The following is a 22,106-nucleotide window of genomic DNA, read 5'->3' on the forward strand; positions in this document are numbered from 1 at the left end:
CCATTATTTAGGAATGCCTAGCGCTCAAAGCAACAAATAATTCCTTAAGTGAACTGAGGCCTTGGCAGATGAAAGCAGCAGTAGTATGATGATTTGGTCTAAAAGAATCACTCACTAGCTAAAAGGCAACGGACTTGCACTAAAAATACTGAAACTTGGTAGTATATATTTAAGCTGTTCTTAAATTCCTGCAGGGTATCAGAACAGGATTGCAATATGCCATCAAAATGAATTGGGAGATAGGGAGATAAAACTAGCAGAAATAATTGGTAGATAAAACTAGTAACTAGTGCATAATGTTCAAGATAATAATGTAGTTCAATCACCATTCCCTAACTGATAACCGTGAAACAGCAACTGTTTGGTAAATACAATATTTATTGTTGTTTGTATTTGATGTATTTTGTTCTTCTGGTCAGACATTTCCTTTGTACTGTATTCTCAGTCCAGCTCATCAGTCTTCGTTTCTGGTTGTTTCTTCAGGGCATCTTTCTTCAGTGGACCCTGTGGGAGAGTGGGAAGAGAGGAGATGGATGGACACTGTTGCTGTGGATCCTGTGAGACTTATGAAACAATGCTGACCCCACTGGACAAAGATGCTGTGTTTCTCTTACCATAAACGCCCTCTTCTCCTGTGCAGTCTGGAAGTGTCCAAAGCCAAACTTAGACGTGGTGTCAATAAACTTGAGCTCGATTTCTTCCTTAGCCTTACGTGATGTGTGCACAAGGAGAGACTGAGGAAACGAATAACAGACAGGAATGGCCCAGTCAGTCAAACGCTACACAGCCAGATTTTCAAAAGCTATATTATAGCTGGTCCACAACCAACAATTGTCTAATTAGGTCATTTGTCTGAGACATTTTTATATATACACAATCTTTTATTAGTATTGTTGTTTATTTTGTTATTTAATAATCTCATATTTTGAATAATAAATATACACCTCATACCTTTCTGAGAGTAAGGACACGTTTTTTGGTGCCAACCACACAGCCTTTCAGCATCAAGAAATCATTGTTGACCTCTCCGTAGTGTGGGAATCCACCCTAGGTGAGACAAGCAGAGAGAGAGTTGGGAAAGGAGTGAGAGCTGTCTGTGAAGCCATTGTTTTTGCTTCTCTGAAGGCCTTTAAATCATAACAAAGATTTACAGAGTAATTTGTTCGGTTTTCTTTTTCTGTTTGCTAAAGGACATTGAGAAAGTGCATAATGCTGTGTCCAGTTTGATATACAATACCAGTATGCAGTTTGTTTCAATACCATTGGGGTGATGGTCTTCTGAGTGGTGTCATAATTTGTGGAGGCGTTGTTGCGGATCACTTTGCCATCCTGAACATGGACCCCTTTTCCAATACGGTATATCTACAGCACAGGAACGCGATAAACACGTTGATGGGTTGATCACTCACAGAGATTACCCTCACCAGCCTTACAGTCATCTTAACTCAGACACATGAAGGTGCACTGGTCAGTCCCACCTTCTTGTTGAGCTCTGTGCGGTGGTTGTATCCTTTCTGGCCGGCGCGGGCGATAGTGTAGGACACGCGGGCGGGATGCCAGGCGCCGATACATGCCACCTTGCGGAGACCTTTGTGAGTCTTCCTGGGAAGCTTCTTGGTGTGCCAGCGGCTCGTCACACCTGACCAGGGAGGAATGAGGAAATAGGGGCATCCCAACCACACCATACAGTTCTCATATGGACATTCACAGGACGATTCATAACACTTATTTTGCACATTCCAGTGTTGTTGACAGTTTGAAAGTACATAGTATAATGTTGTTGTTTTTTTGTCTGGTCCAGTACTGGCCCAGATTATGGAGATTCTATTGTCAAAACATTTGAAGAAACTGTTTTTGCAGAGTAGTGCCCTGTTCTTGCAACAGAACAGTTGCGGGGGCAGCCGTGGCCTACTGGTTAGCACTTTGGACTTGTAACCGGAGAGTTGCTGGTTCGAACCCCGACCAGTAGGCACGGCTGAAGTGCCCTTGAAGAAGGCACCTAACCCCTCACTGCTCCCCGAGCGCCGCTGTTGTTGCAGGCAGTTCACTGCGCCGGGATTAGTGTGTGCTTCACCACACTGTGTTCATTGTGTGCTGAGTGTGTTTCACTAATTCACGGATTGGGATAAATGCAGAGACCAAATTTCCCTCACGGGATCAAAAGAGTATATATACTTATATATATACACTATCACAGGCTCAGTCATTGCAAGTGCCTCTTGATTGATTAATCACCACTATGTGGATACTGTTTTTAGAATTGATTTAGATTAGGGTTAGTATAATTTGTATTTTAGTATATTCTTTATCTTCTACTGTCCTTATTGCTTAGTTGTGTTCTTATATTATATACTTTTAATTACTTTTTCTGCTGTTAGTGAATGTGTGTGTGTTGTCTGTATGCTACTGATACCTTGGGGGGATTTCCCCTGGGGATCAATAAAGTATCTATCTATCTACTATACAATACACACCACATGCAGGATGACATTTTACTGTACCAGATCCTATAGCTACTGTGCAACATATTATGTTGATCTATAGATTTACTAACTATGTCAACTATTTACTTAATGGTAGTGACAAATAGGCAATGTGAATGGGTTTGCCGTTAATGCCTAAATACACATTGGGTGTTGTTATCTGTCACAACATCAAGTGAAACAGTTTCCCAACCCAGCCTACCTTTGAAACCGTGACCCTTGGTAACACCAAGGACATCAATCAACTCGTTTTGACTGAAGACAGAAGCCACAGGAACAGATTGCTCCAGCCGCTCTATCGCCCAGTCTACCTTCTCCGCTATAGTGCCTCCATTCAGCTGCACCTCCATCAGGTGGGCTTTTTTCTGCCTAAGAGGTAGCAATCGCATCTGCGCGCGCACACACACACACACACACACACACACACACACACATACATATACTGTGTGTACACATATATGAATAAAATATGTTGAGGTGCACAATGGAGAGTGTAAACTTACACAAATACGAACAGACACATAGACATCTATTACAAACATTTCAGGTAAGTGCATACACATTTGACGCATGCTAAAGCGTATGCATATGACAATGGTGCTTCTGCCTTGGACTGAAAGAAATCCCTGCCTGGTCTTCAGAAAATAATCCTAATACTTGCAAACACTCTTGCTACTTCTAGCTCTGCTTTGTTATGATATAGAAATCTGATATGAAGTCCTCCTGCCTACAAACCCTGGCCTAGACATTTACACACACACACACACACCCGGAGCTCAGGAGGCGTCATTGCAAGAGTTGTTTTGTATATCAAGTGACCGTGCGCTCATTTAACTAAGTCATGTGCTCTCTTTACTAAATTGTGTGCTAATTTTAAAAATTGTGCTCTAATTTTAATTAAAATCGTGGCCGGTTCGAGCCCTGACCAGTGGGCCGCGGCTGAAGTGCCCTTGAGCAAGGCACCTAACCCTTCACTGCTCCCCGAGCGCCGCCATTGTAGCAGGCAGCTCACTGCTCCGGGATTAGTGTCTGCTTCACCTCACTGTGTGTTCACTGTGTGCTGTTTGTGTTTCACTAATTCACCGATTGGGTTAAATGCAGAGACCAAATTTCCCTCACGGGATCAAAAAAGTATATATACTTAGACCCAACAGAAGTTGAACTCTAATGAACATTTCCCTGTCCCATCCTATCTGAAGTGTAATGGCTCTCTGGAGACCTTTGCCGGAGGACTTGCCAGAGTCTCCTAAGAAAATGTATTTTTAAACTGCCATACGATATCCCATCCCCATTCACACCATTGAGCTAGACGAGTTTGGGTGGGGCGTGGGGAGGGGGAGGGGTGCTGAGAGGGAGGCGACATGAGTTGTAATCTTTCTGACACATGTCCAAGGAACAAGAAGGACTATATGTCAGCTGTCCACATAAACAGCTCATTGGGGCACCTGAGAAGCCCCTAAGGAGGATTCAACCATGCAGGGACCCATGAAGGCCAAAACGTCCTGTTTTTACCATTTCCGAGCAGACTTGAATAAGGTCAACCGGATCGAGCAGGCACAGGAGAGACAAAATACCAAGGGTCATGAAACTAATCATAGTTTATTATCTAAACCAATGCTTTAAAATTAAATTAATTTAATAAAATAAGTATTTGATTCAATATTTCTGTCAGAAATGCACCTGGACCTTCTCAGCTGATGACCTGTAGATCTAAAGATATGTGGTGAAATAGGGATTCTATCCAATACAAGCAGTTGGGCCCATTGTACCTGGGTGTGCACTACGACGCGGATGACGGAGCAGTATTTCTTCATGGCGTCAAAGTCCTTCTCCAGCTGCTTCTTGCCCACCTCATCTTGCCATTTTTTGCTGTATTTTGTGAAGGCCTTCTTCTTGCTCTTGTACCTGAAGGAGGTTCAGTGGTATGAAAATGACTTAATATTTAAACTTAATGGGGGCAGCCGTGGCCTACTGGTTAGCGCTTCGGACTTGTAACCGGAGGGTTGCCGGTTCGAACCCCGACCAGTAGGCACGGCTGAAGTGCCCTTGAGCAAGGCACCTAACCCCTCACTGCTCCCCGAGCACCACTGTGGATGCAGGCAGCTCACTGCGCCGGGATTAGTGTCTGCTTCACCTCACTGTGTATACACTGTGTGCTGTGTGTGTTTCACTAATTCACGGATTGGGATAAATGCAGAGACCAAATTTCCCTCACGGGATCATATATACTTAATATTGACAAGAAGATTCGTGAATAATAAGTGAATAAAAACAACACAATGAGACTATTAGAATAGTGAATAAATAACATGTGAAAAGAAGAATAATGGATTCAGTCTAAATTAAATTAAACATTTGGCCAGCTTTAAACCAGATCATTATACAATTTGCACTTAACTGCTTTAAATGATCAAAGATGACGTAAAAATATTCCACCAACGCACACTGAATATAAAACTGAATTTTGCTATGACGGACAAACACACCAGTTTTTGTAGAATTTGCGTCGGCATTCATCACTCATATGCTCAGCGAAGACTGTCTTGAAGTTGCGCAGGCCCCTTATGGTGCTGATATATCCAACGATTCCCACGACCACGATAGGGGGTGTCTCAATGATGGTGACCGCCTCCACCTCCTCACGCTTGGACTGCTCTAAGAGACGGAAGAAGATACCCAAACAGCACATGACAAAGTCATTCTTGACCTGCCAGTGGCGTTCCACTCCAAGAATTTCCATTGAATTAGTTCTGTCAAACCACGTGATTTAGGTGTTAACAATGACATATTGATATTGATGATTATATTGAATTGATGGAGCAAAATGTGCCAATCCATCTCCTTCTATGAAGATCAAGTATTAGCCACTGCACATCGCATTAAGTGACTGAGCTAACAATAAAAAAGTAATGTGGTGGTTAATACTTAGGCACTTGCGCATAGGAATCTCTGTTTAGAGACTATCTTCATTCATATTACATTAAATGGAACAATGATTTAATAGCATGACTGGGTATGGGTTCTCATTAGGAATGCATTTTACGTACTCATGGCTGTGCGGTGCATCTCTCTCAGAGTATGGGTCATGCCAGCCTTGTAACCCATGAAGGCGGTGAGGTGGACAGGTTTGCTGGGGTCATCCTTAGGCCAGGTGCGCACCTTCCCCCTGTGCTTATGGCTGCGCTTACGGGGCAGGAAGCCCATGTGCCCATGACGAGGGGCATGGAATTTACGATGAGACTATTATAAACAAAACAAATCAGATGATAAATATTCATTGTATTCATTCATCCATCACCTGCCATACAGACAGAGACACACCTGAGCAATTATATAGCCTTCCTTTCAGCAAGGCCAAGGTGTAACTCTAGTATAGTGTATAGTGTCATAATGAAGTCATTTTATTTTGTTCATATATGCAGAAAGTGAGATTCTCACCACAGTTATTTTAAATTATTCTATTTATTAGGGGTCAACATAATAATAGGAACATAGGTGTGCTATGTCCCTCTAGTTTGAAATACAGCTTAAAAGAAAGTAAAGAAGGTAAAGAAGATAATTATGGCAACATTTTTAGAATACAAATCTTTTACTGGCTGAGCTTCCGTTATTAGTTTTAGGTTATGTTTTTAGCATTCCCTTAAGCATAATCACATTCAACCTATTTAATAATCTTGACCAAGTATGTTCATTCACACAAAATGTGCGGTTTCCTCTTTACTTGTTGACTCTACTAGAGAAACGAATCGACAGGTTCACAAGACTCCATGCCACGAGGTAAACACATGCACAGACCGTAACAACTGTCAAATCAGAAGTCCCCCTGTCAGGGAATCAATATTTTTAGATTGTCTCTTTAAGGAGTAATAAAAGGACAAACATCACACATATTCCAATATACTAAACCCTTCAGAGTTGATAATGGTATATCTGAGTGACTCTAGGAAAGGAAGGAGAAGAAAGGAGAACGACTAACCATAGTTGTGCACGCTTTCCCGGCTGAGGTGCAAAGAGACAGGAGCAAGTGCAGAACTGAGAGTCATACCTAAGACGATATGCACTTAATCTGGTGGTTGGCACAGCCAAGGAGCGGTGTTAATTTTCAAACCACCTTCAGTGCCAAGTTATGATGATGCTAAATTTGGGGAGGGGAAAGGGGGTGCTACTCTGCAAAGATCTTTAGGTTCAGTGAAGCTGACTACAGCCCCTCTGAGGAAATCTGGCTATATGATTTCACACAGGATAAAACAAAACCTTAAATAAAAAAACATTTGTCACTGGTAGTCAAGGATGAGACACTCGAGTAAAGTTTTTTGTGTCTATAATTTATTTTATTGACATCTTTCTACCTCTGACATCTGAAATCACTTCTGTGCTTGCTCCAGGGGATTTAGGCCTTGGGCTCTATAAAGTGTTTTGAAACTACATTGATTGTGAATTGCACTATGCAAGCTATAGACTATGTCTCACAGTGAACCTGATATTATATTTTATTATAACTTAAGTCACTTTGACAAAGAATTGTGTCTGCTAAGGACATACAACTCCATAACAATAACTATAAATGAATAAATAATTATTTAGATTAGCTTTTCTATAATTTATAATGTATGCCTTTAAATAAATATATAAAATATATAAAAAATCTAGGAAGGTCCTGCATTATGGAATCTTCTAAAAATTTCCCTCGGTATCCATCTATCTATCTACAGTCTGAATGGAGCATCGTTATGGACAAGAGAGCCCAAGAGAGCCCACTGGCGAAGAAAGCCCAGCAGCGCCTCTACTTCTTCCGTAAATTGAAGAAGGCAAGTGCCACACCTCCCGTCATGACCACATTCTACAGAGGGAACATCGAGAGCATCGTGTCCAGCTGCATCACAGTGTGGGGCGGAAGCTGCATAGATCAGAACAGGAAGACCCTCCAGCGCATTGTTAACACAGCTAAGAGGATCATTGGAGCACCACTCCCCTCCCTGCAGGACATTTACACCACCCGCAAAGCACTAATGATTGTCAAGGACACAACCCACCCTGCACACGAACTGTTCAGCCTCCTGCCCTCTCCCATCACTGACAGCCCCCCCCCACCAGCCAGCCAGGAACCTAGGATCCTGTCTACCCCCCCCCCCCCCCCCCAACACCGCCCTGTGGAACTGCACTGTGACTGCGCAGCCTAACGTGTTGCTGCTTCATATCAAGCCTGATATACTTGAAATGACTGCATATCAATGTACACACAAGCACAAGTTTAAACTTCATGTAAATGTAATGTAAATGCACTTTAATGTCTGTAAGTGGTATGTCTGTATATTTTTATTTTTATTGTCTATGGCTATGTCTATGTCTAAAGTATGTCTATGTCTGTATTTAAAGTATGTCTATGTCTGCATGGGAAAGTAAGAAACGACATTTCAATTCTTTGTATGACCAGTGCATGTAAAGAAATTGACAATAAAGCCGACTTGGCTTGACTTGACTTGAGAGCCACCTAGTGGAGGAAAATCAGATCACTAATTTTAAAGCAGAGACCTTTAACCTTTGAACTTTTTGCTTAAACATTTCCAATTATTCGTTTGATATTAATTTAAGCACAAGTTATGACTATGTTCCACTCAATTTCGTATGTTTATAATATGTATGAAGAAAAAATGTGCTCCATTCATAATGTGCGGTGACCTTTACGTCTCATGGTCGTCCATATTGTTTACTCTACGCAAGCGCACATTGAAGGGGTTAGGAGTGTTGAGGTCGAAGTAAATGAGTGGAGTTTTCTTGTAAGAAATGCCGCAGGAATACGAGAAAGATGCATACCCGGAGCCTCCCAAACGGACTCCGGTTCCCGAGAAGGAGACCGCCCTTCCGAATCCAGCTCTGATTGCCTCCAAACTGTTTTATTATTCCGTAGACTATCCTGTCACCAAATTTAGAGGTAACGTTAGCCAGCTAGCAGATAGGTTAGCTAAGGTGAACGAAAGCTAGCAGCTAATCACCTGTGAGTAGTACCTGTCTGAGAATCAGTGTTGCTTATGATAACATGTCAGGTCTTGGTTGTCGTAGCCCTTTTGTTTTAGTGTCACTGACAATTTTGAGCCTTCAACGGCGACCAGGCTAGAAATGTTTGATTGCTAGACGAGGTGCATGATTGCTAACCATCAGTGTTGCTAGCTGTTGTGAAGCCCTAACTATTGCTGTCTTCCTGCGAAGCTAAGCCTGTTTTCTCCTTGACCGTCCCTTTTTTTTTTAGAAATCATTGATGGCGTTCGGGGTCAGAACAAGTACTACTACTATCACCAGAACTTCCGACGTGTACCAGATTTGACTGAATGTGTCGAGGGCGACTATCTGTGTTACTATGAGGCGGAGATGCAGTGGAGGAGAGATTAGTAAGTGACTATTCTTTTATTCAGCTCTAACGTTACCTCACACCGTTATCGTCGATCTTAATATGACGGAAACTTCAATTCTAACAGGACTGTTTGGTTTACCTTTTGACATTCAGTAAGGTTGACCAGGAGATCCTGAAAATAATGCAGGAGCGCCTTCGTGCATGCCAGCAGCGGGAGGGCCACAGCTACGTTGAGAACTGCCAGAACGACCTGCAGCAGTTCAATGAAGTTGCCAAGGCCTTCAACTCTCGATGTATGTATTTTCTCTCCCCGTTGCATTGATGTACATAAGTCAGCAGCACATGAGTGTTGTATATGAAGATACCATCACACGCCTCGGCCTTCACATGTGTATATACTTTCTTTATGGTGCAGATGCAGATTTGGGGGCTCACGCGAATAGCCGCAGGTGTCTGATGAAGCAGAAGCAAAGGATGCTCGAGCAGCAACAATAAGCCTGTGGACTCAAAACTTAACACTTGATCTATTTTCTGTGGCTCCCCCGTGTGTATGTAACTGTAAGATAAATAAATTTATTGGAAAACTGTCAAGTGTCTGTTTAAAGATGCAGAAGAAAGCCTGTCTTGCAAATATGGAATATCTACCACTATGAAATAAAACCCATTCATGGTCACCCTTATAAATGCCTTACTTTTGGCCTTAAAACGAATTAAAACCCTTCTATAAGTAGAAATATGCTTAAATTAAGGTCAATTAAGGAGAAAAGCCTTTTTTGAGAATTACCCTTTCTTGGTTTCGCCCTTAATGAATTAACACTTTAAATATAAAGATATACTTAAATTGTCCTTAATTACCCCCTCAACCACAACAAAAGGGAACCCCGACTTGACTAATTGTAAGTGGGGGGTTTCACTCACTGTGTGGGCCTTTTACAAATTAAGGACCACTTCATAACGTTTTGGTATGTACTTAAATTAACCCAGAAATCTAGATGCAACTTAGCAATGTGGGTCTGGCTCGTTAGGCTACCAGAAATCACATTTTGTACTGTACTGGTCTGCAGACCATGCTTTTAATGAGGCCCTTAAGCTAGTCTCCACTCTGGTTGGGGGCCATTAACATTTGAACAGGTACCTGGTGCTCTCCACCTTGTCTGAATTTTGAAATGAATCACCAAGCCCTGAAATATCACAGTATTCCCAAGCTAGTGGTACAAGTGCCCTTCCAACTAGTCCGTGGCTTACAAAATGTTATGGGAAAATGACTGACTAAACCCAGTGTGATGGTCCCAGTGATGGGTCTAGAACAGAAGTGGCTGAACTACATCACTAATCTGAATCGACACATAAGAAATGAGATCAGTTCTCCCACAAATGTGATCCCAGTGTATTTACCAACATTTTTACCACACTGACCAGCTGTATCTAGTCAGAAAGGTATACTTACAATATTTTTGTGTCTTTATTACATTTACCAGTTCCTGCTCTTGATAACTTTATATAATGCTGCACAGGGTGCTTCAGTTTAGACCAGTGGTTCTTAAACTTTGTCTGCCGACCCCCCAAAAAAACATGGGCCAAGTCTTACGACCCCCCTTCTGTCTAACCGGCAGAATTTGGTTTTGAAATGTTGCGAGATTGGCATTGGAAGCAGAAACAGTCTTCTCATAGTTAGGCTGTCAAAATCAAAGGCATTATGTCAATGGCAGCATTTGACTAAAAACCTTTACAAAAATATCTAATCCAGACTGAAAATCATTCCGCAAACTCGCCAATATTTTTGCCGACCCCCAGTTTGAGAACCACTGGTTTAGACCAAGGTTTGTAATTGCAAATTATGGTTATACTTAAAGGCATTTGCATAGCTACACACCCACCGGCAACTGTGTGTAGGCACCGTTAGTCCCAAAAAGGTTGAGAACCTCTAGTTTAGAACATTTATGGTCTGCCACTCAATGCAAGGATTCACCAACAAGGTAGATCAATAAATACATGACACTATCCACAGTACTTATCCACCCAGCCCAAACCCCAAAATCCTTTGAACTTAAGAGAAATTACAAAAGACAAAAATGGATTCAACATTTTACTTCATCTGTTGTACAAAACTTTATGTGGCTGCCTGGAGAGCCTTCTGTACAGCAACCCTTGAGTGGGTCTTTGCCAGATGATCCGTGAATTCCTAGAGGGGAAATATTGAACAAGTCAGGACCATTGACAAAAGTTATTTTCAAATCTTACATACAAATACCATTAACAGCTTTACTTCAACCAATTCAATAACTCACCTGATAAGGAGACTTTGTGAACACGGTCTCCTTCCAGAGGTCAGGGGTCAGGTAGCTGTAGGTCTTGGAAATGGCATCAAATGTTGCCTTGGCTACAGGGAGGGAGCACAGTCAATACCTCAAATGAATGTTTTACACCACCAAGAAGTCATTAATCTCAATTTAAAAAAAAATTGAAGTGCACTTCAGGAACAGGAAAACCAGATATGGTATCCCTGCCGTGCATTAGGGCATTCATTGCTCTGTCTCCCTTGAAACTCGGCTAGCACCACAGAAAGACACTGCCAAACCAGAGAGGGAGAGGTTCATCATTTAGTTCTGTAGGCAATAGCTACCCTACCAGCGAACAAAGGTAGCGAACTCACCAAAGTTGCCCAGGGTGGCAGTGCAGCCTCTAGCGGAGGTGTAGCAGTCATCAATACCCGCCATCATGAGAAGCTTCTTGGGAACGGGAGCAGACACGATGCCAGTACCACGGGGGGCAGGAATCAGACGCACAAGTACTGAGCCACAGCGGCCAGTAACCTGAAACACACAAAAGAGAACAAGAGGGTCAAGAAACAGCCGACAGTGTTCAAAATCACAAATTCCACAACAGGAGAAATCGAATGGAGTCAAGTCATGGAGTCAAGAATCAAAAGGCAATGCTACAACAGCCAATACAATGCATCTCACCTTGCAGGGCACAGTATGGGGCTTTCCGATTTTGTTACCCCAGTAGCCTCTCCTCACAGGGACGATGGACAGCTTGGCCAAGATGATGGCACCACGAATGGCAGTTGCCACCTCCTTGGAGCACTTCACTCCCAGGCCAACATGTCCATTGTAGTCACCAATGGCAACAAAAGCCTAAAAAAAAACAATCAGTAAATACATTACAATAAATTCTCTTATTTACACTTACTCCATAATTACTCCCATCTGGATTGATACTAATCTACATTTCATAAGCAAACACACAGTGGGCTTTTCTGCAGACACAAGCTCACCTTGAACCTGGTGCGCTGTCCAGCCCTGGTCTGCTTCTGCACAGGCATGATCTTCAGAACCTCATCCTTCAGTGCAGTGCCCAGGAAGAAATCAATGATTTCCGACTCTTTGATGGGGAGGGAGTACAGGTAAATCTCCTCCAGGGACTTGATTTTCATGTCCTTAACAAGGCGACCAAGCTTGGTCACAGGCACCCACTGCAGACAGAAAATCAAGCCAGATAGTCTGATCAGTTCTCCTCATACTAGTGATGTTTAGTCAGTGTCCATGGCACTTTTAATTGAAGGCTTTAACTCAGCCATTTTCCTCAGAACAGAAATGTGAAGTTAAGGTACCTCCTTGTCCTCGGACTTGCCACCCCTGGCCCCACGACCACGTCCGCGGCCCCTGCCGCGTCCACGGCCACGACCTCGGCCCCCGGTGCCGAAACCTCCGCGAAAACCTCCTCTACCACCGGCGTCGTCCGCCATTTGCTACAATAGAAAAAACACAAACACTATAAAACAAACATTCATACATCTGACCAACAGAAATCCGGTCACAAGGCAACTGTATCAGAACAACGTGGGTTTCCAATGCCTGGGAACACGAAAGTTAGCTAACACACGCTAATTTCCTGTTAGCGGGAACGTTAAGGTACACCAAATGGTAATGCGGTAACCCAAATCACATAAACCGAACTATACATGCACAATAACATATATACAAACGCATAGAGTCAATACATTATCCGTACGCTGTGTACAGAGAGCCAGTATAACGTTGTAAGTAATGAGAAGTAGTGACTGCCGCCATTTATCAATGACCATCAGCTATAATGGCTTTATAAAAGTTTCTGTGATGAACAACGCTTAAATATCACAAGCAATATTAATGTTAAAGTTACACGTACATATAACTCGCAAGTTTACGATTCTAGATGCTATGATTACCAAGATAATAAACAGATTTTTACAAAGACACGAATGCACCACTTACGTGATTTCTGTTAGCAGGAAGAAGAAGGCTTGACGTAGGTTCCGGTAAGATTTATTAAGCCAGAACTATCGCGATGTTTCGTTTGTTCCTCATGGATGTGGTACTCTGATGGTGCTCATACAGAAACTAGATCTGTAATTTCTTGTATGAGTAGGCTATGGGTTTAAAATAATGACTTACATGCAGTGTTAATAGCAATGTTTGCCTGATGTCTGTCTGCGTTTAAAGATGGGCTTACAGTGGGCTTATTTCAAATATTTCTTTATTGTATTTTTGTTGTAACAGCAGTGAGACTTTTGTCACAGCACTATCTCTGTATGACATACATGACAAATACCTACTCTTTCTGTGGCATAGCCTACTTACTTACTGTTATTCTAAATTTCAATTCCAATGCCATTAGACTGTTCAATATACAACACACTCAGTTATACACTTCTATTCTGTTGTTATATACCCCACACACACACACACACACACAATTTTTATATCCATTTTGTTTTTTATTCTATTGCAGTATTGCACTATTAATATTAACTGTCTAGCCTGTGGAGAAGCACACATAAGAATTTCATTGTGTTCGGTACACTTTACATGTGCTTATGACAAAAAAACTTTGAATGCAACATGACAAATCAGTCCATTGCTTTTCTAGTCCTCAGAGCAAGAGGGGTAAAAACATTCTTCAGAAGCACCTAATGTTGTCTCTTTCATTGTTGCTGCCCTCATCCTCTCCCTCCTGCTCATCCATCACCTCCAGGCTCTCACAGATCAAGGTGATCTGCTCCTTCATGTTGGCCATGGCCTTCTGCATGCGCCGCATCTTCCTCTGGAGTGCAACGGCAATGGCGCGGTGGCTCTGCCGCTGTGCCTCATGCTGCAGCCGTAGCTGCTGGTAGCAGTTGTGCTGTGCCCGCGTGCCCTGGCTCAGCAGAGCTCCACATCCCATGTGGCAGGGCTGGCTCCAGTGCTCGCAGTGGCGCGCGTGGGTCTCCAGGTCACGGCGAAGCAGTTGGGCGCGGCACCCACGGTACGGGCACCCCACCAGCTCGAACACGCAGCCCAGGCTGTGGCAGTATTGCTCGGCCAGTGGAAAAGTGGCACGGCAGCCACGGATCTCATTCTTGCACTGCAGGAATGGGAGCAGGAAGAGGGTGAGGGGACAGATCAAATCTGTGGTGGTGTTCTGATCAGTGCTGTCAAAGACACTTTTATTTGTATTACTCCAGCAGCCTACAGCCTACAAGGGCAGGGACATCCCTCTCCATTTTCAAAAAACTATTGAAGACCCAGCTCTTTAGAGAACATCTCCTCTCATAGCAACACTTACAACAAGTCTTGCTGATCCTAGCACTCACCAGCCGTCTTAAACTGACAATGCAGAACTGTTAAAACAGCACTCACTGATGCACTTATTCTTTGTTTAATGTTTTTTAAATTGTCCTAAAATTGTTGAGAATTGCTCTAATACTAAACTGTTTACCATGTTGTTAGTCGCTTTGGCTAAAAAAGCGTCAGCCAAATGTAATGTAATGTAATGTAATAATTTTCTTATATAGTGCCTTACCTTAATCTTCATACGGCCAATTGACCTGCTCAATTTGTACATAACTAATATTAAGTTATGATTAATTGGCTTTCGACAACAAGGACATGTCTCCTGCCTGAAAAAAAGCAACATCCAAATGTCTTAAACCAAGTTAACATGGTTTACAAAGGGCAAAGTTTACTTGGATAACAGTATGAAACAGCACCTTTTCAGCCACTGTAATATGCATTTTTTGCAGAAGATGTGATGGCAAGGCGCCCGCACTGGACATCTAAGAACACCCTGACATATGGTACAAATCAGCTCTGGGTCTGGAGGATCAACAAAAGAGTCTGCATCATAACCTCCCATCTCAAGGCATAGCTCTGGATCAGCCTGTGTAAAGGACATAATGTATTAGTCTGTAAAACAAATTTAATGCACACACATTTAAAAAAAGTTGAGGCCCTATCTCACTGGGCTTTTCTAGAACAGCATGACAGACCTTTATGGAACAACAACTCCAAAATAATAGTGTTATAGCATTTTCTTTTCCAATGTAGCCTAACTATACATCAACATTACATTTTATTGAGCTACTAGGCCTATGTCTATACATTTAAGGATACCGTGGGTTTCAAAACAGTTTTCAAACCATCAAAGTGAATGCTTAAACCTCAAGGTAGAAAACACTGCTCTGTTAGGAAGCCTAACTATAAAGTCTGTAGGGTACCACACGAAGACAACTGCCATCGAGTTATTGACTACCTTTAGAACAATCAAGAAAATTCACATTTAGTGTAACGCTATTTGGGTTGAAAAGTATGTTACCATTTTCCTCAACGTTGTTATCCATGAATGACCCTCACGTGCACTGTCAAAACAGGGAGCCCCATCACCATCAATAGGACATGGGTGGGGTGACATTACCATGCGCAGTAGCCGACGACAACGACAACAGTGACGTGCGCTGTAGGGTTTAGCCTATTTGGGGTTTTCTCTAGCCTACTTGTTGTCAACCCACTTGGCTAATTTACAGATGGACGGGTGCGGTCCATCCGATGGAGTTAAAGTAGTAGGCTTCTTGTTTCGTAAGGTTATGCCCACCCAAGTAACCTACAGATAAAGAAGAAAAAATGTTGCTGGTGTTTTATCTAGCCTAAGCATGCCCTACACAATCTAATTAAAGGGAGTCTATAATATATAATTTAACATAACACGTTGTCGTTATTAGCCAACATTAGTTATTTACTCCAACTATTCTTTTAAACGGGAATTTCAACTAGCTTAGGCCTACATAGAAAGAAGGAATTTCATTGAAATTGCACTGTAGACCAAAGATTCTAGAGCGCAATAATCTTAGCGTAGACTGACAGAAGGCGCAAGCGCAAGCAGGTTCTGTTGTCTTTCCTGAAGGCGTTTCTATGGTGATAACGAGACAGACAACACGCACGAATTAATTCATCTCTCTAATGTTTTTGTCAAGCTAGAAGTAGCCTACTAAGCCATATAGTTAGCGTACAGTTAGTGTTAGTGTCCGCTTGCTTTTTTGGAACAAATTATGAAAATGATGAACAGACTCTGCTTACAGCATCGGTGGTGGTGGTGGTGGTGTAGCCTAGGTAGGTAGAGCTAGGTAGAAAGAAAGTGGGCTAGGGAAACACACTGATAAGTTGGCTAACGTTAAAGGAATCGTTTCAACATGAAGACTTACGACCGACGGATACAAAGCGCAGAACTCACCAGTACTGGAATCGGCCACAAATTTGTTCACCCTCCACCTTTCCATAAAAGTAGCAGCAGATTGAAGGTAGGCCTGTGTTCTGTCTCCAAAAGTGCGCGCGCCGTCAATGTGTTGCAGGTGTCGCAGAGCTAGCCTACATTATTTTACATTTTGTAATTAAGGTTGAAATACTGAAAAAGTTCATGATTAAATAGCTTCAAATTCAAAAGTAGCTAGATATATTGAAATTAAATGAAATAAGCGTATTCTTCAAACTGATCCGAAACATATTTAATGGGGTTGTCATTGATGGATTGTTGGTAACGCTACACTAAGTGTCTTATAATGGAGTGGTGGTTGTAATGCTTAGTTGCATCACGATGTATGCGTAATTGTTCAATTGCCATTAAATAAATTATAAGGAAATACTTTATCTCAGTCTCGTCTCGAGTTGTGAATAAATGTTTGGGTGGACCGCAGAAGATTTTGAATTGGGCCTCAGTTGTCCTCTGTCCTACAGAGAACATTCTGCAGAATTTCAATTTCATTTCATTTGCCATTAAAATTGTGTAATGGTAAGTTTTGTTTTAGGCTTCAGGAGGCCTAGACTACTATGACATGTGTATAGCACTGCTGTGAAAACAAGTTGAGTACCGGTATTGCATTGCATTCTTTACCATGATTCACGTGCTGCAGATAGCTGAAGAGCAGAAATGAGCCAACTCCAAGGTCATAAAGGTTGTTATAAAATCCTGTCTTTTTCTCCCAAAGGGCCCACCGCCTCTCTCACTTGACTACAGGCCTTGCATCCCTGTGGCCTCCATCTTCACATCCACCTCACAAATGGATCACAGCAGGAAGCCACTGACTGGACCATTGGCTGACGTTAAGTACCCCTTGGCTCCACCACACTGGAAGACTCACACAATGACGGATTTAAACCGGAGGGTAAGGAGACGATGGTAAAGAATTACCCCTGTAATGTAGGGAAAAACTGTATTCAGACTGTGTAGTGTGTACTAGTGAACTTCAGGTCAGTGGTTATACATGAATCCATCTCTTTAAGGTGGTCTACTTAACCCTGTAGATACGGAACGATGATTCTTTTAAATCAGGCTGGATCATGACAGAGTATAGGTAAACATTAGAGATGAGTCATGTATGAGGACATATGTGATGAAACCTGTTCTGTCCTCACTTTAGGTTTCTTTCAAGATCATTAATAATAATTTGTATACTAATTTGTGTGTTTTGTGTACGCTGTCTCATGTCTGTGATATGTTTTTATTATTACTTGTAGATTAAGGATTGCTGGGCCTTACGGGTGCTTCCCAGCCCAACCAGTGAAACACGGGACCACTACAGGGGTCAGCCAGCACGCATCAGCCCCTCTACAGCACCTAGCTATGAGTTACTGGTGAGGCAGCAATCTGATCATCTCCCATCACTGGTACTCTGGCAGAGTTCATCACAGCCAAAACCACACCAAAAATGTCTTTATTTGTTTATTTATTTTCAATGATGACACAAAATTCCAAATTCCATTATATACATGACTTGCATAGGTTTGTCTAATTACTGCACTTTTGCAGTTAGGAATTATTTCCCCTTTCTGAATATATCTCCAGGCCTTGTATGGAAAGCTTGCTGCAGATCAGACCGTGCCCCCTCCAGGTCCAGTACTCAGCACCACTCACAGAGATTACAGGCACTTTAACAGGTATGGCTCCATCAGTGCGGTTGGAATGTAGTGAGGATGTAGAATGTAGATGACCACCAGAGGGCAACACTTGAATAGAAGATTGAATGTGTCAGACACCTAACAGTGTAGTTCTACATTTAGGCACCTTCCAATATGAAAGCAGAGATTGATGTTTGAATGGTTAATATGTCTTGCTTTGCATATCATTTTATTTTATGGTAGAGTTTGCTACAGTGTTTTTGTTTAATGTAAGAGGTTATTGAAATGTGTTCAAAATCTTGGTTGAAGATTTGGGTGGTCCATGGAAAGAACAGGCAGATGATTTTTATCTTGTAGAAATGCAGGCCAGATCATACACAAATTACCTCTTGAACAAACACATCATTGATAAGCTAGCTGTCACAAAGACACATGCACAAAAGCCTTCATTGGCATCATATACACTTACCACAACACACACAGATACGCAAACAAACACACACACACACACGCGTGCATACTTACCCTATACAGTTGCACTCCTCAGTAATTGTGACGGGAGATTGCTGACCTCGGTCCAAATAATTAGTGTTAAGAGACTGTATGGAGCCTCCCCTGTTTGCTTCTGAGGAGAAGGAAGTGCTCTGGACAGGGCAGATATATGGGGCTGTAGAAAAGCACCCTTCTGGTAAAAGAGGAAGAAGTGCTTCCCTCCAATGGCCTACAAACTATGTAAATGGATTGTATGGTAATAAAGCTGAAAAGCTAATGGACCTTAACACTGACCACTGACTTACACTCTTTTCTCTCTCTCTCTCTCTCTCTCTCTCTCTCTCTCTCTCTCTCTCTCACTCACTCACTCACTCTGCTCCTGCACTCTGACCCCACACCCCTCCAAGCTTTGAACTGAACTCGTCATACTCAGGCCAGGCCAAACCACTCCCTGAAGGACTGACCAAGAGCTCTGCCTACAGCCACATGCCTGGCCATAAAGCCCCGTCCACCACTTCGTGTTACCCTCGGCTGTCACGCCGCTCTGTGGCGGTGCCGTACGGAGCCTACACTTCTCTGTACAGGGACAGTTTCACAACTCCTGCCTTGCCTCGTACCCTGTCACACCAAGTCCAGCCCCAGCATCCGAGCACCTAGCACACCTCAAATGTATTTAGGTATGGAAACCAACATGTGCATGATTTATCTTTAACATGATTTATCTTTTTTTTTTTCCCTTGTTGTCTTTCAATAGCTATTTCTGAAAGTATACTGATATATAAAGTAGTCGATTATTAAAATTTAGTATTTTGAATGTAGTGATTAAGATTGATTTATTGATCTGTTTGTTGTGGCTATTGCAGCACATGCCCACATGTGAGTATACACAGGTTTCCCGTTTACCAACAAAACTAGATACGCGCGCAGCCGTGGGGCAGAAGACGCTTGGTGGCCGTCCGCAACGTTATAAACCTAAATAGTCGGCTGCTGTAAGCTACAATCGGATTTTTTTGTATACCCCTGTTGTCTCAATGATAATAACATCTCATTTCAGACTATATTTCAATGTTTGCCGTTCATTTGCATTATTAATATAACATCGTATTTTGTCATTTTTGGCGAAGACATGCATTCCGTTAGGGATACTGAACATATTTAACATTCTCTAACCATCGTTTCGATTGCAGTTTTCAGCATTGGTTTTATTTTTTGCTTTTATATAAAAATATATATTATATATATATATATATATATAAAAGAGCAAAAGAATAAAATAAAAACTGTATATATAATATAATAATTATATATATATAAGATATATACCTTTTTGATCCTGGGGGAAATTTGGTCTCTGCATTTATCCCAATCCATTGAATTAGTGAAACACACTCAGCACACAGTGAACACACAGTGAGGTGAAGCACACACTAATCCCGGCGCAGTGAGCTGCCCTGCAACAACAGCGGCTCTCGGGGAGCAGTGAGAGGTTAGGTGCCTTGCTCAAGGGCACTTCAGCCGCGCCTACTGGTCGGGGTTCAAACCGGCAACCCTCCGGTTACATATCCAAAGCGCTAACCAGTAGGCCACAGCTGCCCATTGCATTGCTCTATGCTGTTCTGTGGTGCTTTCTGCCTCTTGGTTGCGCACGCATGTTTTCGTGACGTTGCATAGAAGTATGGCTGGCCACAAGTGCATGGACATGTTGAGCTGAAACCCCTATACTGTAAGAGGCTACACTAGCACCAGTGAAATCCCAGGGCTGGGAGAGATGTAGAGAATGGGTGAGGCTGAAAGAGGAATACTGCTGAGTAAGCAGTCTCACACAGAGATGGACGAGATGGTACACACACACACACACACACACACACTCAAGTACACACTCAACGACTAAAAGAGATGGTCCACACACACACACACACACACACACACACACATACTGTGAACAGACACAAAACCAGTGGCAGTTGGTGGCTAAAAATATTGATGATGTAAGCACCCCCTCCCCTTTCCCTAACAAATAGATTTTTTGGGTGGAATACAGCTGAACTGGTACGGTACATGAACATCAACTGCAGTAGCTATCAAAGGGTATGTAAATGAAGACATAAGTTCACTATTGCCATTACATTTCTTACATTTTATATTTGGTCCAAACACCAACAACAGTCAACAATAAAACACTGTTTACAACTGATGCATTAAAGACCATATGGCTAGACACATACTTCTGCTTGACGCTATGACAGTTACACTGTCATATATTTGGCCAGTACGTTCATATTTGCTATTGTAAGTATCTGCATCCACAAACTTAATAATCAGCTCTGCATCTTTGCCCCTTAATGAATCTCCAGCCTTATCACCTCCTAAATCATTCCTGTAAGCATTATTAATACCCTGAAAATGCAATGGGTGATTTCAACTGAATTCAATAAGACTATTGCCGTACCATGCCTGTCAAGTTTCTGAATTTCTTTCACCTTTCCTCTTAAAAGCTCTGACCACCAAGAATAAGAGGGTCTTAAGAGGGTAGGCAAGATGGAAGAAGGTAGCACCTGTAATATTCCATTACACTAAAGCAACTAACAGACTGAATTGTTTAAATTTGAATGGATTTTACTAGACCTGTCTTGTGTTATTCAGTTTGATGGTATTATATAAATATATAAAACTAAAACATAAAGAACTGGTGTGGGCCAGGATACAGATCAATAGTGGCAGATAAAAAAAAACACATTGATGAGGAAACAAGACAAGGAAAGATGGGCAAACAAAGAGAAACTGAGTCAGTCTAAGGTTTCTTGGCACCATCCCACAAATTAGCCTCTGAATCCACCAGACTCCTGCCCTCCGCCCTGCTTCGCTCTCTTCCGCCCACCTGTTCTCTCCACTCCACTCTTCCTTCTCCCTCCAGCTATGAACCAGACGGAGAGAGAGAGAGGAGCACAGAGGAAGTAAAAAAGAGAAGAAGGCACACTGAGGAGACAGGAATATAGTGATGCTGTGTGGCATGGGGGTTTACTTTGATATGAAGCCAAGCCACATGATACTCAGTCATATTCACAAGATAATCAGAGGATGGTGTTTGCTAATTCTATTATTTCTGAATTGTTTCCCTCAGGAATGGATTTATTGAATACAGAAACCTACAGTCTACCACTAGCCTGATGTGTAGTCTGATATAGCTTATCATTTCTTAAAAAGAAATGATCTCACTGCTTTGCCTTTGTGTTCATTAATTATGTAACCATATCATTTTCCAATGAGTTTGGAAGTATTTAACAAAACAAATATATACATATATTTACTACACTTTATTACTGATTTGCATGTAGTAGGCTATAGTGTGCATTTAGTGAGCTATTCTCCCTCTGCATATACAGTATGTGGCAAGAGAGATCACATTTGTCAAGACAATTGATTGCTACTTTTATAGACTGATGTCAGCCAACACAGAAAATGTAAGTGCACTGTAGGCCTAGTTGTAATATCACAGCCTTTAGACACCGCACTACCAGACTCACTAACAGCTTCATACACCAAGCTGTAAGGATGCTGAACTCTCTCCCTCCTCTCCCCTCCACCCTCAGCTAC

General features: G+C 42.2%; 5 protein-coding genes across 9 annotated transcripts; 2 read left to right on the forward strand and 3 right to left on the reverse strand.

Moving 5' to 3' along the window:
- Positions 1-358: 358 nt before the first annotated feature.
- rpl3 (ribosomal protein L3) lies at positions 359-6,540 on the reverse strand. Its single transcript, XM_048245319.1, has 10 exons — positions 6,460-6,540; positions 5,531-5,723; positions 4,970-5,138; positions 4,253-4,388; positions 2,686-2,872; positions 1,479-1,639; positions 1,261-1,362; positions 952-1,047; positions 615-734; positions 359-504 (listed from the first exon to the last, which is right to left on the reverse strand). Exons 1-10 carry the CDS (start codon positions 6,460-6,462, stop codon positions 442-444), a joined length of 1,230 nt encoding a protein of 409 aa, XP_048101276.1. The 5' UTR covers positions 6,463-6,540; the 3' UTR covers positions 359-441.
- A 1,659-nt stretch (positions 6,541-8,199) lies between these two features.
- Positions 8,200-9,419, forward strand: ndufb10 (NADH:ubiquinone oxidoreductase subunit B10). The gene is made up of 4 exons (XM_048245320.1): positions 8,200-8,415; positions 8,731-8,869; positions 8,986-9,125; positions 9,248-9,419. Exons 1-4 carry the CDS (start codon positions 8,268-8,270, stop codon positions 9,325-9,327), a joined length of 507 nt encoding a protein of 168 aa, XP_048101277.1. The 5' UTR covers positions 8,200-8,267; the 3' UTR covers positions 9,328-9,419.
- A 1,486-nt stretch (positions 9,420-10,905) lies between these two features.
- Positions 10,906-13,136, reverse strand: rps2 (ribosomal protein S2). Its single transcript, XM_048245321.1, has 7 exons — positions 13,089-13,136; positions 12,446-12,583; positions 12,110-12,307; positions 11,796-11,969; positions 11,486-11,645; positions 11,121-11,212; positions 10,906-11,014 (listed from the first exon to the last, which is right to left on the reverse strand). The coding sequence occupies exons 2-7, from the start codon at positions 12,578-12,580 to the stop codon at positions 10,943-10,945; spliced, it is 831 nt and encodes a 276-aa protein (XP_048101278.1). The 5' UTR covers positions 12,581-12,583; positions 13,089-13,136; the 3' UTR covers positions 10,906-10,942.
- Positions 13,137-13,565: 429 nt separating this feature from the next.
- On the reverse strand, positions 13,566-16,468 carry LOC125295491 (RING finger protein 151-like). Of its 4 annotated transcripts, none has more exons than XM_048244759.1 (5): positions 16,360-16,437; positions 15,448-15,732; positions 14,843-14,948; positions 14,656-14,752; positions 13,566-14,217 (listed from the first exon to the last, which is right to left on the reverse strand). In XM_048244759.1, the coding sequence occupies exons 2-5, from the start codon at positions 15,470-15,472 to the stop codon at positions 13,774-13,776; spliced, it is 672 nt and encodes a 223-aa protein (XP_048100716.1). In that variant the 5' UTR covers positions 15,473-15,732; positions 16,360-16,437; the 3' UTR covers positions 13,566-13,773. The 4 variants fall into 4 exon arrangements, with proteins under 4 accessions (XP_048100716.1, XP_048100713.1, XP_048100715.1 ...); XM_048244756.1 differs by having other exon boundaries at positions 14,843-15,012; XM_048244758.1 differs by lacking the exon at positions 15,448-15,732 and having other exon boundaries at positions 14,843-15,012; positions 16,360-16,468.
- zgc:193811 (uncharacterized protein LOC559801 homolog) lies at positions 16,005-19,326 on the forward strand. Of its 2 annotated transcripts, XM_048244761.1 has the most exons (6): positions 16,340-16,426; positions 16,931-16,984; positions 17,111-17,287; positions 17,640-17,756; positions 17,968-18,059; positions 18,920-19,326. In XM_048244761.1, exons 3-6 carry the CDS (start codon positions 17,183-17,185, stop codon positions 19,167-19,169), a joined length of 564 nt encoding a protein of 187 aa, XP_048100718.1. In that variant the 5' UTR covers positions 16,340-16,426; positions 16,931-16,984; positions 17,111-17,182; the 3' UTR covers positions 19,170-19,326. The 2 variants fall into 2 exon arrangements, with proteins under 2 accessions (XP_048100717.1, XP_048100718.1); XM_048244760.1 differs by lacking the exon at positions 16,931-16,984 and having other exon boundaries at positions 16,005-16,426.
- The last annotated feature ends 2,780 nt before the right edge of the window (positions 19,327-22,106 follow it).

This window comes from Alosa alosa, chromosome 6 (genome assembly GCF_017589495.1).
Source record: "Alosa alosa isolate M-15738 ecotype Scorff River chromosome 6, AALO_Geno_1.1, whole genome shotgun sequence".
Taxonomy (NCBI): Eukaryota; Metazoa; Chordata; class Actinopteri; order Clupeiformes; family Clupeidae; genus Alosa; species Alosa alosa.